Below are 13,041 nucleotides of genomic sequence, written 5' to 3'. Positions count from 1 at the left end.
TACAGGTTCATTTGCAATGGTATTTATCTATGGCTTGAATCAATAATACTCAAGATCTTAAAAAAAAACACCAATGGCTTCCCAGGAAATTTGTACTAACACACCATGGCAATCAACGTGTTAATGTGGTATTTGGAGAGGCAAAAAATGATTTACTTCATGTATGCCACATTGGAGTGAAGGAAGCATGGAGAGAAAAATTTGGCATCATCAGTCAGTTCTCAACAACATGCACAAAAGGCACCACAGCTTAACATCCCTTCCGATGTAAACAGTGTTGTACTTGACCAAAAGTCCACACAATACTCAGGAAGGGATGAGCCAACCTCTGAAAACCTATCACTGCCAGGATTTCAATACAACAAAGGAGAGAAAAAACTCAAAATATGATTCTCTATTCACAAGCACTGGCATACCCAGAATGAAACACTATTTCTTTAAAAAAATGAAAAATATATGAAAGGCAAAATTTCTCATCCTGCCCCAGCAAATTCAAACCTCATTAAATTTATGATTCTTAGCTGAAGAATTTTTGGTAAAATCAAGGAAGAAGAGGATTTAATTAAAGAAACAATTTTGCTGCTCAGAAATTTTAGATGTATCTAAAACTCAAGAGAAACAAATTAACACATTCATTTGAAGTTCATGATCATAAATAAGAGACTGACTTCATGGCTAAATATGACATCATACAAGCTAATAAGAACATTTAGAATTATCAACTAAGCATCAAGCTACAGAGAATTCCTATGATTTGTATGGTGACTGGGAAAATAACGACTTATAGGAGTCCTGGTTAAAGAATGTGATTTTCAAATGAGTACGCCAAAGTTCTGCAATATCCACTCACCTCCACAATCCTATCGTTGACTTGGATTCGCCCACAGAGGTCAGCTGCACTCCCCTCACTAATACTCTTCACAAAAATCCCAGAAAGCTCCTCTACAAAGACAAAGGAAATGAAAACCTTTCAGGCATAAAGTCAAAATTTCTACAACAAATTTTATAATTAAATTAATTTCAAACCCTCATCCATCCAAAATAGCAAACAAGGGTATTATTTCTAAATGAAAATACCACTTTTGCAGAGCTGTTGGATCTTAAAATGAATCATTTAATGAGTCACTCACTGACGGAGGCAACAAAAATGACACAATGGAAATGAACTGTTCTAGCAGAAGTAAGCAGTTGAAGTTAACCAGTTCAGCAAGAGTTTAGGTGAGCTCAAATTCAGAAATACACAATAATGTCCCAGATGTATGAGATTCTTCCGTAGCACATGCTTCACTGTGACCCCAAGAAATGAACAATTCTCTCATCTCAACAGGGCAACACTGACCTTAGTTGATAAGAAGCATGTATAGTCACTCTAGCATTAAACTTACAAATTATTCTGGCAATCAAGCAAAACATGAAGCCAACTATATACAGTAAACTCTTGATTTTACGAAGCAGGATTTTACGAAGTTTTCGATTATACGAAGTGATATTGCGGTCCCGGTGAAAAGCCTATGCTAAATACATGGCGCTATTCGATTATACGAAGTTTCGATTATACGAAATTTTTTGAATTTACGAACCTCGGCTCGGTCCCTAGGAACAAATGGCATTCGTTTATACGAACTACGGCGAAAAATTTGTCAACAAAACTAGTTACGCCGGCGGAAGTAGCTAAAAAATCAGCGCTTCCAACTGTGGTCCATCAAAAGTGCGAAATCGTAAATGATAATGCAACTTTGGAGAGAAATGGTTCGCCAAAAACCTCACTGTGGGAATTTAGGGGGAGTAGGAGTTCAGTTAAAATATCGCGGCTGACATTATGCCCCTATTTACGTGCCTGTTCGTAAACATAGCATCGACAATAATTCGTAGTTTAACATGTCAGGAAGGTCGCGCGGAGTATTTTGTACACCCCTAATTAACCCTTTGCACTGCTGTGAACGTACTTCGAAGACTACTTGACTACTTTTCGCCGAAGCACTTCGAAGGGTCCCTAATCCGGGACCCTTTCCTCGACGAGCTCACCCTCGCTGGCCCCTGAAACTGGGCTATTTTTTAATGCATTACCTGACGCAACCCTGGGTTTCACAGGGCAAAGGTGCCATGGGGGGAAAAAGAGTTAAGTGCGTGTTACTGTGGGGCTGTGCGTCAACCAAACGGGCACGGACAAAATAAGCCCGTTGTCATTGGGAAATTTGAAAGGCCACGGTGCTTAAAACATGTAAAATTGGAAGCCCTCCCCGGTTTTTACCATGCAAATAAAAACAGCTGGATGACCCGAGAAATTTTCCAGCAAACGGTTATACGTCTACAGAGAAAAATTGCTGGAGAGAACAGCAAAATTGTTTTAATAATGGATAATGCCACCGTTCATAAATACGTGGAAGATCTAAAATTGGCTAATGTTCGAGTCCTCTTTTTACCCCCGAACTCGACTAGCAAGTCCCAGCCCTTGGACCAAAGCATTATCCAAGATTTTAAAGTCCTGTACCGGAAGAAGCTTGAGCGGTATTACTTGCGATGGATCGTTATGTATACATTCATCTATTTTGCTCATGTGCGTTTCGATATCGATTTAGATATTTTTATTCATGATTATCATTCTTTCAAATCTATTTGCTACTTTTATGAATGGGAACAGAAATTAATAACATCCCGAAATGGACGTTGATACATGCAATCCGCGCCATAATATCTTTTCGTGTATATATTGGCCTTTGTGAATGAACAACTTAAATATCTTAAGTATTGAGCTCTATTTACCGCCAAATTATATTTCAGGCTTCTCGTAATGAAGACGCACTTCCAAGTCTAACCATGAACTTTCTTCTCACGCGCTTCCCCGTTCTCCCATGCTGGGGTTCTGTCTTTCAAAAGCCTTTGTCCCTTCCCTCCTGCCGCCTTTGGCTGATCTTGCTGACACCCACCTTACGCATCCCAAACCCCTCCTTCCCCAGCATTTCCCATTCACTCCCTCCCTAAGGTGACTGAGCTTGTGTGCGTCGCAAAAAAATAAGGCCCCCAAAAGTAGACTGAGGCAGAGCTGAAGGCCATTTCCCCACCCTTCTTTGTCCTGCCCCCTTCACCAGTCCTTGTGATGACCACACATCTTCCCTCAGGCAATCCCCATCCCACTCTTATTCACCCCACCCACTGGGAACTTTCCCCGATTGTGGAGAAGGGCATGGTTCATCTTTACCTGCAACGGGGGGAAGTTATTAACCGGAGAGAGGCGGAAGAAGTATCATCCACTATCGGGTAAATGGTGCCGCGCTTATAATTGTCTCTCTTCTTCTCAGCTGACTTTTCAATTGAAATTACTTTCTTTGCTCTTTCCACACTATATTTATTTACGATTATGGCGCGACTATTTTTTAGTGCTAAAACTAAGAAAATCTTTTCTCTATGTCAATGATCCTTTGCATAACTTTCAATACGGCGGAGAAAGGAACACGAAAACTAAATGAGGTGACGGTACAGGTTTTTGCGTGTCATTTTTTGGGAATTCACGCTAGTGAACCAATACTTAACCACGTTGAGAAATGATAAAACGTCTCTTGTAGGAAAACAATCAATGTGGATAATAACGTTACTATCTATATTTCTCCGATACTGTAAGATGTTTCTCCTGTCGTTTTCCGGTTGGAACCTTGCTCCTGTCGGCATAAAAGGAGAGAAACATACTATATGAACAGGTCTCCTCACACCCGGTATGAAGAATACAGTCCTGATGAAGAATTAAGTCTTTTATGGCAACGTCTGCAAAGATGATGGAACACAGTAGTCGGACAGAGAACTCAAACAGAATTTACTTCAAATATTCGCCAGAAGATAATCACATCCTACGTTATTTATGATCGTAATTGAATCTCAGTGAAAATAGAGCACATTCTGCTGAAAATACGAAGTAACTCGAAATATTAACTCACGAAGGTTATTTTGGAAACGGGCTAAGACCCTTGTTTTTCTTTTTTTCTCATCACTGAGCGATAGAGGGCGACATAAATGGCGGTTAGGCCGGCTGCCGCTAAAATTCCGTGGGTGTCAGCAACAAATATCTATCTTTTGCATACTTAATAGTAGCTATTGGCTCCTAACCACAAATTTATTACTGTAAATTCTTCTAATAAACATTGAAATTCATTAATTGATTACGTTTTCTAAACTGGTCGGGAATTTCTTTAGCGATCGTTGATGTTGAAGTATGAACAAGAAATGGGCATTTTATGGTGGTTTAATTATTTAACGATTTTTCACATCATAAATCGATAGCAAAAAGCCTTTTCTATGAATTATACCGAGAATAACCACCGAAAACATTTACATAAGACCACTAAAGACAAAAAACGGCGGAAGAAACAAAAGCGAACATTTTTCCGTGACTTATGAAAAAGGTTTGAATTTACGAAACTCGATTTTACGAAGTGCCAATTTTCCGGTCCCACTGACTTCGTAAAATCAAGAGTTTACTGTAAAAGTAAGTCAACCTATTTTCAATCTATCGAAGGTTCATAATTTTAAAACTTATGATAAATGTGGATAGTATTTGGCAAAAGAGTAAAATAAAATATTTAAAAGGCATAAGGCATAAGAGCAATAAGGGTTATCTATTGGGCCACCATCAAAATGACCAATGCAAATTGCACTCGGAGCAAGTAAGCTGCACCTATACTCCAACTTTTATGATGAAAAGAGGGAGACATATTATGTGCTTGAATTTTCCTTTTACGCAACTTGGCATCAGTAACAATGTAACATCAAATATGAAACCAATTTTCACATACACCAAAAGTGACTGTGCCAATTTTGTTGGTATAGTACATATTTCAGCTTATAAGTGACACATACCAGCTTAAAATCATTTAATTAATAGGTGTATCCATGCAAAAAAAGAACTTGCTCCTTGTCACACCTTTCTCACACACATATCCAGCGATGGTGATACCCAGGCCATGAGCATCCTTCCTCAGCTCCACCTCAAACTTCTCCATCTCGGGCAAAGGCTCAAGGGCTCCAAGGGTCGCCCCGCTCGACAGGCCCACGCTTGATGTCGGGTCCAGCACACTGCCAGATGTCTGCGTAAGGGAGAAAGGGCGGGGTGCATGGTGGTAAACTAGCGGAAGCACAAGGTCCGGCTGTTGCTTGGTGAATGGGGGAGGGGGTGGAGGCAGATAGGGTGGTGGGGAGCAGATGGGGGCATTTGCAGGGGATGTAACGGCTGGTAAGATATTACCCCCCTCCTTCTCCACCTCTTTACTCTCCTCCTCAATGCTGAAAGAGCTCATTAAAAGAAATGGGTCCACCTTCTTCTTCTTCTTCTCTATGGGAGGTGCAGGGTTGTTGCCAGAGGGCAACTCACTTTTGGGAAGGTCAAGGGGTGCACCGAGGAGACCCAGGGAAGGACGGCGACGGGGAGGGGGAGGGGGAGGTGCCGGAGGTGGGGTCGGGAGAGAAAGCCGAGGCTCCTCCTCGGCTGGTTGTTTCACGGCTGGGAGAGAGAAGGACGCGGCATCTGAGGATCGCCTTCGGGACGGAGGGAAAGGCACATTGCCAACCACTGGAAATGCATCAAAAGACTCTTCCTGGGAGGAGGAGAATGCGTTGGCGGCGGCTTGGGGCTCGGGGGCAAAGGCATCCCAATCGGAAACAGGCAGCGTTGCACTCTTAGAGGAGGGGGTGAAAGGATCATCATTGGAGGAGAAGGGGTCGGCAGCGGGAACGAATGGGCTGGGTTGGGTCAGCTGGGGTGCAGAGTCAAGGAAGGGGTCGTTGGGAGGAGGCGCAAAAAAGGGGTCAACAGTTGGAGTGAAAGGGTCAGAGGAGAAGGGGTCAGGGACAGGGGGGCAGCCGAAAGGGTCGTCACTGAAAGTGGCGACAAAGGGGGGCGGTGGAGATCCTGAGGAGGAGGGAGGGGACGAGGTGGGTAGGGGGGGCGGAGGGTCCTTCTGGGGACCAGCGTCCCGCTTGACGGGATTGGGGGCAGACTAAGACGAGCAATAGAGGGCAAACATACGCAATGACAAAAGCAACAGGAATAACAGGGACCGGAAGAGAGAACACTTCAGAGAGATGGTATAAGGCACTCTACTGAAATCAAGTAGCCATCACTGATATTTAAAGGCCACCTTGAAGATGAAGATGATCAAGAGTAAATCCCAATCAGTAATTCATATAAAAACTAAGTATACCAATGCCATTTCTGCTATTTGTACCAGTTACATAACTCATTATATAAATCCATATACTCCTTTGGTGACTAACACCAGCCTAAAATATTTTTTTTAGGTGTGTAACTAGTCCTATCTCTTTGACCTCTAGGGGATAACCACAGATTTAATGAAGGAACACCCAACAAATTTTGAGAAATTTCCAGCAGGCATGCATTATGGCCTAGCATGAAATCACAAACTGTATTATAACTTTATAAAGTTTGAAATATGACAAAAATAAACCATATTAAAAAAGGCAAATATATGCCTTTTTCAGCAAGAACTTTCTTTGCCCTAAACTTAGTTAGAGTTGCCCTAGAGTTAGTAACGTAAAATGTATCCCTTAACAAGAATTTACCAAAATTATGGAAGTAGTCTTATTTTGGAGATAAAAAGAGCAGAAAATGAATTTGAACTTGGAAAGAACTTGAACTTAAAAATTATTATGCACTCGGTCAAGAATGTGACAATTTTAAAAAGTGTGACTTTTTATTGGAGACAATAAAATGTAACAGAAGTGAAATATTGCGACCTTCTTTGCCAAGTACACAATGGAAGTTCATATGTAAGTTCAGAAGTACATAATGCAAGTTCCTTCATTTTCATCCTTAGCTGAATTCAGAGTAATGTTCACATTTCATCAAAACTACTCTTCAATGTAGATGTGAGGTATCATTCCAATTACCTAATGCAGCATCCTACATTTGCTGATTACTTTCTATTCTTATTTCATAATCAGCTGTTTCACAAAAGGGCAACTAATCAATTACGGCATTTCCAAAAAAATTGAAAGACACATTACTTAAAGCCATAGCTACTTCATGAGATTCAAAATAAGTCTACTGATTAAATAACAAATAAAAAGGGAGCTTCATAACTCACAGTAAACGCATTGTATTCATATGAAGGCAATCCATTGGCATCCAGAGACCCTTGCACAAGCAGGGCTGTGGGAGCTGTCGAGGACACGGGAGTCGCCTGCTGACTGCCTGCGAGGAGAGGAGGAGGTGGGCCACTGAAGGCTGCGTCTGCATCGTAGCCATTCTGAAGGAGCTGGCGATCAAGCTCCTCTGGGTCTCCCAAGATCTTGGTGGGGACGATTGGAGCATGGCTCCCCAAAGCCTGATCCAGAGTGAAAAAACAAAAGAAAAATTAAGATAACTCCAGCAAGACTTTTATTGTTGTTAAAAATTATTTCCAAGTCAGTACATCTATTTGACAAAGAAAGACACAGCCAGCACATATATTTATGCTTCAATTGGACATTTACCATATAGGTATGAAAACTATCAGCAAATAAAAAAAAAACTCTCATTAATACGAACGAATGTTATTATGAAGTTCTCGGCATTGCTAAGCAAATCGTTGGTCCCGACATAAAGGTCTATCCAATCCTTAGAAAAAGAAACATTACGAAATTACGAACCACAGTTCCGGTCCCGGCATTTACAAAATGAACTTTATTAAGAAGTTCCACGAATAAGCAACGGCATTTAGGTGGATTTACACTATGCTAAGTTTTAATAATTGGACCACGTTTAAGTTCTCTTCCCGAGAGCATCAATTACGGTCCTTTTTTCAGTATACACGCAATGCAATATAATAAGCTTCATTCCTGTGGAATCATGGTTACCCACTCATAACCACTCGTAAATTGGACATACAGTTAGTCCTCTTCCAATGTACATTTGATTTACGAACTTTCAGAGGTAAAATTTCCGATTTCGAATTATGCACCTTTTGATTTGGCATAGAGGAACTCACACTTAGGGCATAATCTGAACAAAGTATCATTGAATCCGCAAAAGTTAGGAACTTTTCAGCATTTCACCCATTCTTCCATACTGCGGAGAGTGATTTTTTTTTGCTCCAGCTGCATCGCACACCCAGCTAGATCAGTTCGTCACAATCGTGAGTTAGCGCACAAGTGATCAATGTTGCTTTATGCAGGATAACTGTACTCCCCGATGCCTAGCATGCAGCCCGGTCGTCAAGAGTTGTCCGATGACAGCAAAAAAAGGAGGGGCAGGAAAACCTCTGCCAGCACAGTATGCAGCCAATCGCTATCACCCACATGCACCCCACACTCTCGTCTAGACATACAACGTTGTCACATGCATATGGAGCACCTGAACAAGCCCTTTCTTCGAATCACCAAAGCGAGGGATTCTTCCTTAGGGTCCTTCACGCTCATCCGGCTCTTTTCTTCACCGAACTCTTTTGTTTACAAGTGACATAGGCATTTCACTTTCTTACCATGGCAACCTTCCACCCTACCCTGAACTAGACCATTCTGCCTATCATCAGACAACTCTCGGTGGCTGGACTGTAGGCTTATCAACTTACAAGGTCTTGGAACGCATCTAGTTCATATATCGAGGACTTGCTGTATTCGGGAAGATATGAACCCTTGATTGCGTGATGCCCCATTCTAGTATTGAGAAACTGAAACAAATTTTCTTGTTTTTATATATTTGGGAGTAACTTAATCGTATATATAAAATAATATTTTTTTAATGATTCCTAGAAGAAACGTTCATATGAACTTCATTATTATGAACCTCCAGTTTTTCGGTCCAGTGAACTTCGTAATAACGAGAGTCTACAGTATTTAATATCAACAAAATATGAAGAAATGGCGACTATGGGGAGATATTGATGGATAATTGAAGCTAGATGAGCTATTAATCAGTAGAATACTATGTATTGTGCTTTGAATTTACAGATGAAAAAAAATATATTCCTTCAAATTGCAAATGCCATCCTAAATGTATCGCTAAACTCAGAATTTCTGTAACTCGAAGCTTTCTTTGCTTCCCAGCATTTTAAGTTCCCCAAGGTTTGACTGCAATAACTATTAATGATATTTCCAAATCACTCAACATCAGATGCAATAATAAAAGAAATATCAGGACTCTACAGATATTGAAATTGTACCTGGTAGTCAGGAGAAGTTGGTTCAACAGGTCGAGCCACAACAAGACGGACATGACTTCCTGATTGCCTAAGGACAGCTGCCACTTGCTCCGATCCCATTCCCCGCAGGTTGACATCCCCGATCTGCAGGATGTGATCACCACTCTGCAGGCGGCCATCCTACACAGCAAAACAAGAGGGCGACTTCAAAACGACTCACACTGGCATGGAACAGTGAAAAATGGATACAACTTCCACTCCTAAGTTAAATTACGTACTGACCAAGGCAACCATAAATTAAAAACTATTAATGCTGGAATAAGCTATCTTTGAATACATTCCTCCTTTCTTTGTCCAATCCATCCGAGAGAAAAGTATCACGGAATACTATGACTGAGTGAAAGTTACTAAAAGACTGGCATGCTTAAAAGGGCAAGCTTTTAATACCTGTAATCACAGGAGGGTAGCAGTTATAGTATAGCCAACTTATTATGGACAATTCCATCATTTGCTATGCCTAAAAACAGTTTTAAGAGATTAATCAAAAAACTGAATCAATTACTGCCATGTTCAGGAAGAAAACCACAATAAAAGGGACGTTTTGAAGAATTCCAAATTTCCAGCTTTGAACTTGAATGCTCTCACTTTTGCAAAGTACAGTTGAGGACCTGGAAACCCAAAACTCGGAAAACCCAAAATCCAGAACATTTGAAAATTCCTCTGCGTAGTGTTTTGACCTGCCACCTCATGGCGCCACTCTCCAAGCCTTGTTCTGGGATGAGTAGGAATTTAGGACATACTATGGACATACGCTAAGAACCTTGTCAGGGACACAAGGATATCAAATATCAAGTACAAGAGCCTGAGCACATGTATAAATTAATTAATTTACTAAATATACTATGAAGACCAGAAATCCAGAAAAACCAGAAATCCACAAGCCCTTCGGTCCCAAGCTTTCTGGATTTAAGGTCCTCAACAGTAAATGCTCTATCTACCTTCGAAAGTTTTGGAACCACCCTGTATTGATAGGAGATTCAGTAGGCCAGGTTTTCGATAAATCTTTATGAATTAATAAATATCACAAATGTTAATGACAAATCCAACTGTTTTGTTTTCATGTTAAAATTCCGTGTCCCTCCAAGATACGTCAGAGAAGTAGCAGTTTTAATACTTGGCTGATTTGGCTACTATTAACCTTGGCATCATTTTTCAAGCAATCGTTTACACAGTGAAATAGTCTCCAATTTGGTGCTGGCAGGGGCTTGAAGGCTTAATGCATCAGCAACTACAGGAATTGAGGTTTGCTAAAAGAAGCTGCAACATTAGCTTCCATACGAGCCATATTTTGCACATTCATATAACAGCAGAATAGCGTGTGGCCATCTTAACTTTAGTTAATCAATGTTAATTTAAAGTGATAATTTTTAAAAAATCCAACCATATTTCTTGATAATAAATCAAGAACACACCGAGACGATGAAAATGTTGATGCTTTTGGTAGCATTCATTACCAAGGAAAATCAATGGCACAACATCGATAAACAATGTTCAAGAATATTCAATGTTATAGAATCAAAATACTGGAATTGCATTAACAAAAGTAATGCCTGGCTATTACCCCAGCAATTCCTAGCTATGTTATGGTCTTAATGTAGCAATACATAGATTCAGGATGGTCATCAACAGGAAGGTCAACAAAGAAGGGACTTTCTGCATAAAAACTCAACCATTAAGAATAAAAAAATCATTCAGAATACCTGCTTTTTTAAGTTTTTGCAGTCTCTTGAGTGTACCAGTTCAGTGATGGAAAGTAAGTCCTGTAAAAACTGGTTCTTTTTCATTTCTAGCCACTACATAGGCACAATGGAAAGTTAAAAGCAGGAAAATCTGTATAGTGGACAAGCAGGAGTTCTAGGAGCCCAAATCTCCAAGAAATCTTTGGAAGATACGGTATAACATGTACCTCCTCCAACTCCCTTACTCCCTCTGGAATAGAACCCTGAAATTTTGTTCTCGCAACAGACTTTTTCCGGAGAGAGCTGTATTTAGATAAAGACCATGCATCAAATGCATCACTGATATCCACCACTTTTTTTTAAATATGTGGACATTTAGAAGCTTATTGTATGGCTACCAAATAAGGATTTCACTTACTCTGTCAGCAACTCCAGTTGGTAGTATGGTTTTAACGACGACACCTGTGCTGCGGCCACCAATGATGCCAAAGCCAAGACCAGAGCCATCATTGAGAAGGTCAATGACCTCCACCTGAGCCCACTCGGTGTTCAGCTGGTGGGAAGAGGGGAAAATGACAGAGGAAACATCAATTAGAACCACATCATGTATGATTACTGATAGGATTAAGAACAATTGGCAATGGGAATGACATTCCAAATCACAACATCTAATTTGTTTCCAATTGTCCCCCTCCTGAAGACTAAAAGCTTAACATTGGACTACTTAATGATATTGTCAAATACATTAAAGAAACACCCAAAATTATCACTCCAAAGCAGAAATTTATACTTTTAGGGGAAATGAAGTCCAAAATTTTCAAATGAAGTTAGAGGGGAAGTTCTTCTCCCTCTCAATGAATTTTTTTTTAGTTATGTATTAAAGAAGAGGCAAGGAGAAAATCAAATAATTATAACTTAGCATTAATTATGAGCCACAACATTTCTAAGTTACAATATTGTAACAATAGGTAAATCCATCCATGAATATTAAATCCTTTGAATTTTTCAATCCACAAAGTTTTTCAAGTCAAAGTACAATCAGAAACAAAATTTTTTCTATGAAATACGTTGATGTAGTAGCAAAAACACATTTGCTACACAATTCCATACTCACCACCATCTCTGCACCAGCCTTAGATCCGTCACTAACAGCCGATGGTGATCGCTCGACGGTTGCAGTGGGCAGTGTTGACGGCGCCAATGAGGAAGATGATGTCGCAGCAATGGGTGGGGGAGAGCGTGGTGGGGGAGGGGGAGGAGACGAAGGGTGTGAGGCAGTGGATGTTGAGGTCGGAAGGTGCTGCTGCAAGGAAACAACGGTTGTAGTTTCTCCTGACGTAGAGGGCGCGTTGCGTGCCACTACTAGCTCCACTAAACCCCTCGCTTTCTGTAGGATACTGATAGCCTGATGGTGGGAGATGTTCGAGTCAAGGGGCTGGCCATCGATCGCCAGGATCTGGTCACCTTCCTGGAGACGACCATCCCTGCAGATAGATAAACAAGGGCATGCCATTCAGTCACACGAATGCTCGGTTCACAATCATTGCTGCGAATTCCTCTTTACAATTTATTAGCACTTGACATGAACACATGAAATAGTGGCCAGTCCAAATCATTTTTTTCCAATAACTTAACACTAAAATGGAAGAAAGATGACATCATGAACTTTATGTGTGCATAGAGCTTGATTGCAAATCAACAGGTACCAGCTTGAAATTCAATCCCTTCGCAAACAAAAATCCTACAAGTTTGAGGTGGGAATGGCAAAGGAATAGCCCCCTCCCTCACATCCTGTCTGCGTGAAATTCACACCTGTGGCTTATTCTGGGATGAAATCATGCTTTATTCAGTAAGTTTCACTGAATAAAGGTCAGTGGAATTAACGAAGTTTTAAGCATAAATTCATTTAGCCACATTTCAGGTTGTCTCGCATTACACTTGAGCAGCAAAGTTCTCCATACGTTTTCAGTAAAATTCCATTACTTTTTCCAGTTATTCAGTCCACTGGACACCTTGGTGCTATCATATACTGAACTTTTACCAGTTGATTCATCATTTAACAAAGCCGCAGTTAGCGGAAGGGGGATTAAAGAGGTTCATACCGCCCCACAAATGATTGGCACCTTAAGCGAGAGCCCTCTTTAGTCGAACCCCCCCCCCCCCCCCGAACCCACCCA

At 40.8% G+C, this 13,041-nt stretch overlaps 1 protein-coding gene across 1 annotated transcript in view; it reads right to left on the bottom strand.

Moving 5' to 3' along the window:
- LOC124158010 (patj homolog) overlaps positions 1 to 13,041 on the bottom strand; it is a 142,693-nt gene that overhangs the window by 15,483 nt on the left and 114,169 nt on the right. The window contains exons 6-11 of the mRNA XM_046533154.1: positions 11,979 to 12,348; positions 11,283 to 11,417; positions 9,147 to 9,305; positions 7,092 to 7,331; positions 4,913 to 5,075; positions 851 to 942 (exon numbers count right to left, since the gene is read on the bottom strand). Coding sequence (XP_046389110.1) covers positions 851 to 942; positions 4,913 to 5,075; positions 7,092 to 7,331; positions 9,147 to 9,305; positions 11,283 to 11,417; positions 11,979 to 12,348 — 1,159 coding nt within the window. The remainder of the gene's footprint in view (positions 1 to 850; positions 943 to 4,912; positions 5,076 to 7,091; positions 7,332 to 9,146; positions 9,306 to 11,282; positions 11,418 to 11,978; positions 12,349 to 13,041) is intronic.

The sequence above is a fragment of the Ischnura elegans genome, chromosome 4 (assembly GCF_921293095.1).
Source record: "Ischnura elegans chromosome 4, ioIscEleg1.1, whole genome shotgun sequence".
In the NCBI taxonomy this organism is placed as follows: Eukaryota; Metazoa; Arthropoda; class Insecta; order Odonata; family Coenagrionidae; genus Ischnura; species Ischnura elegans.
The sequence above is the reverse complement of the archived record's forward strand: the minus strand, read 5'-3'. Positions and strand labels throughout refer to the sequence as shown.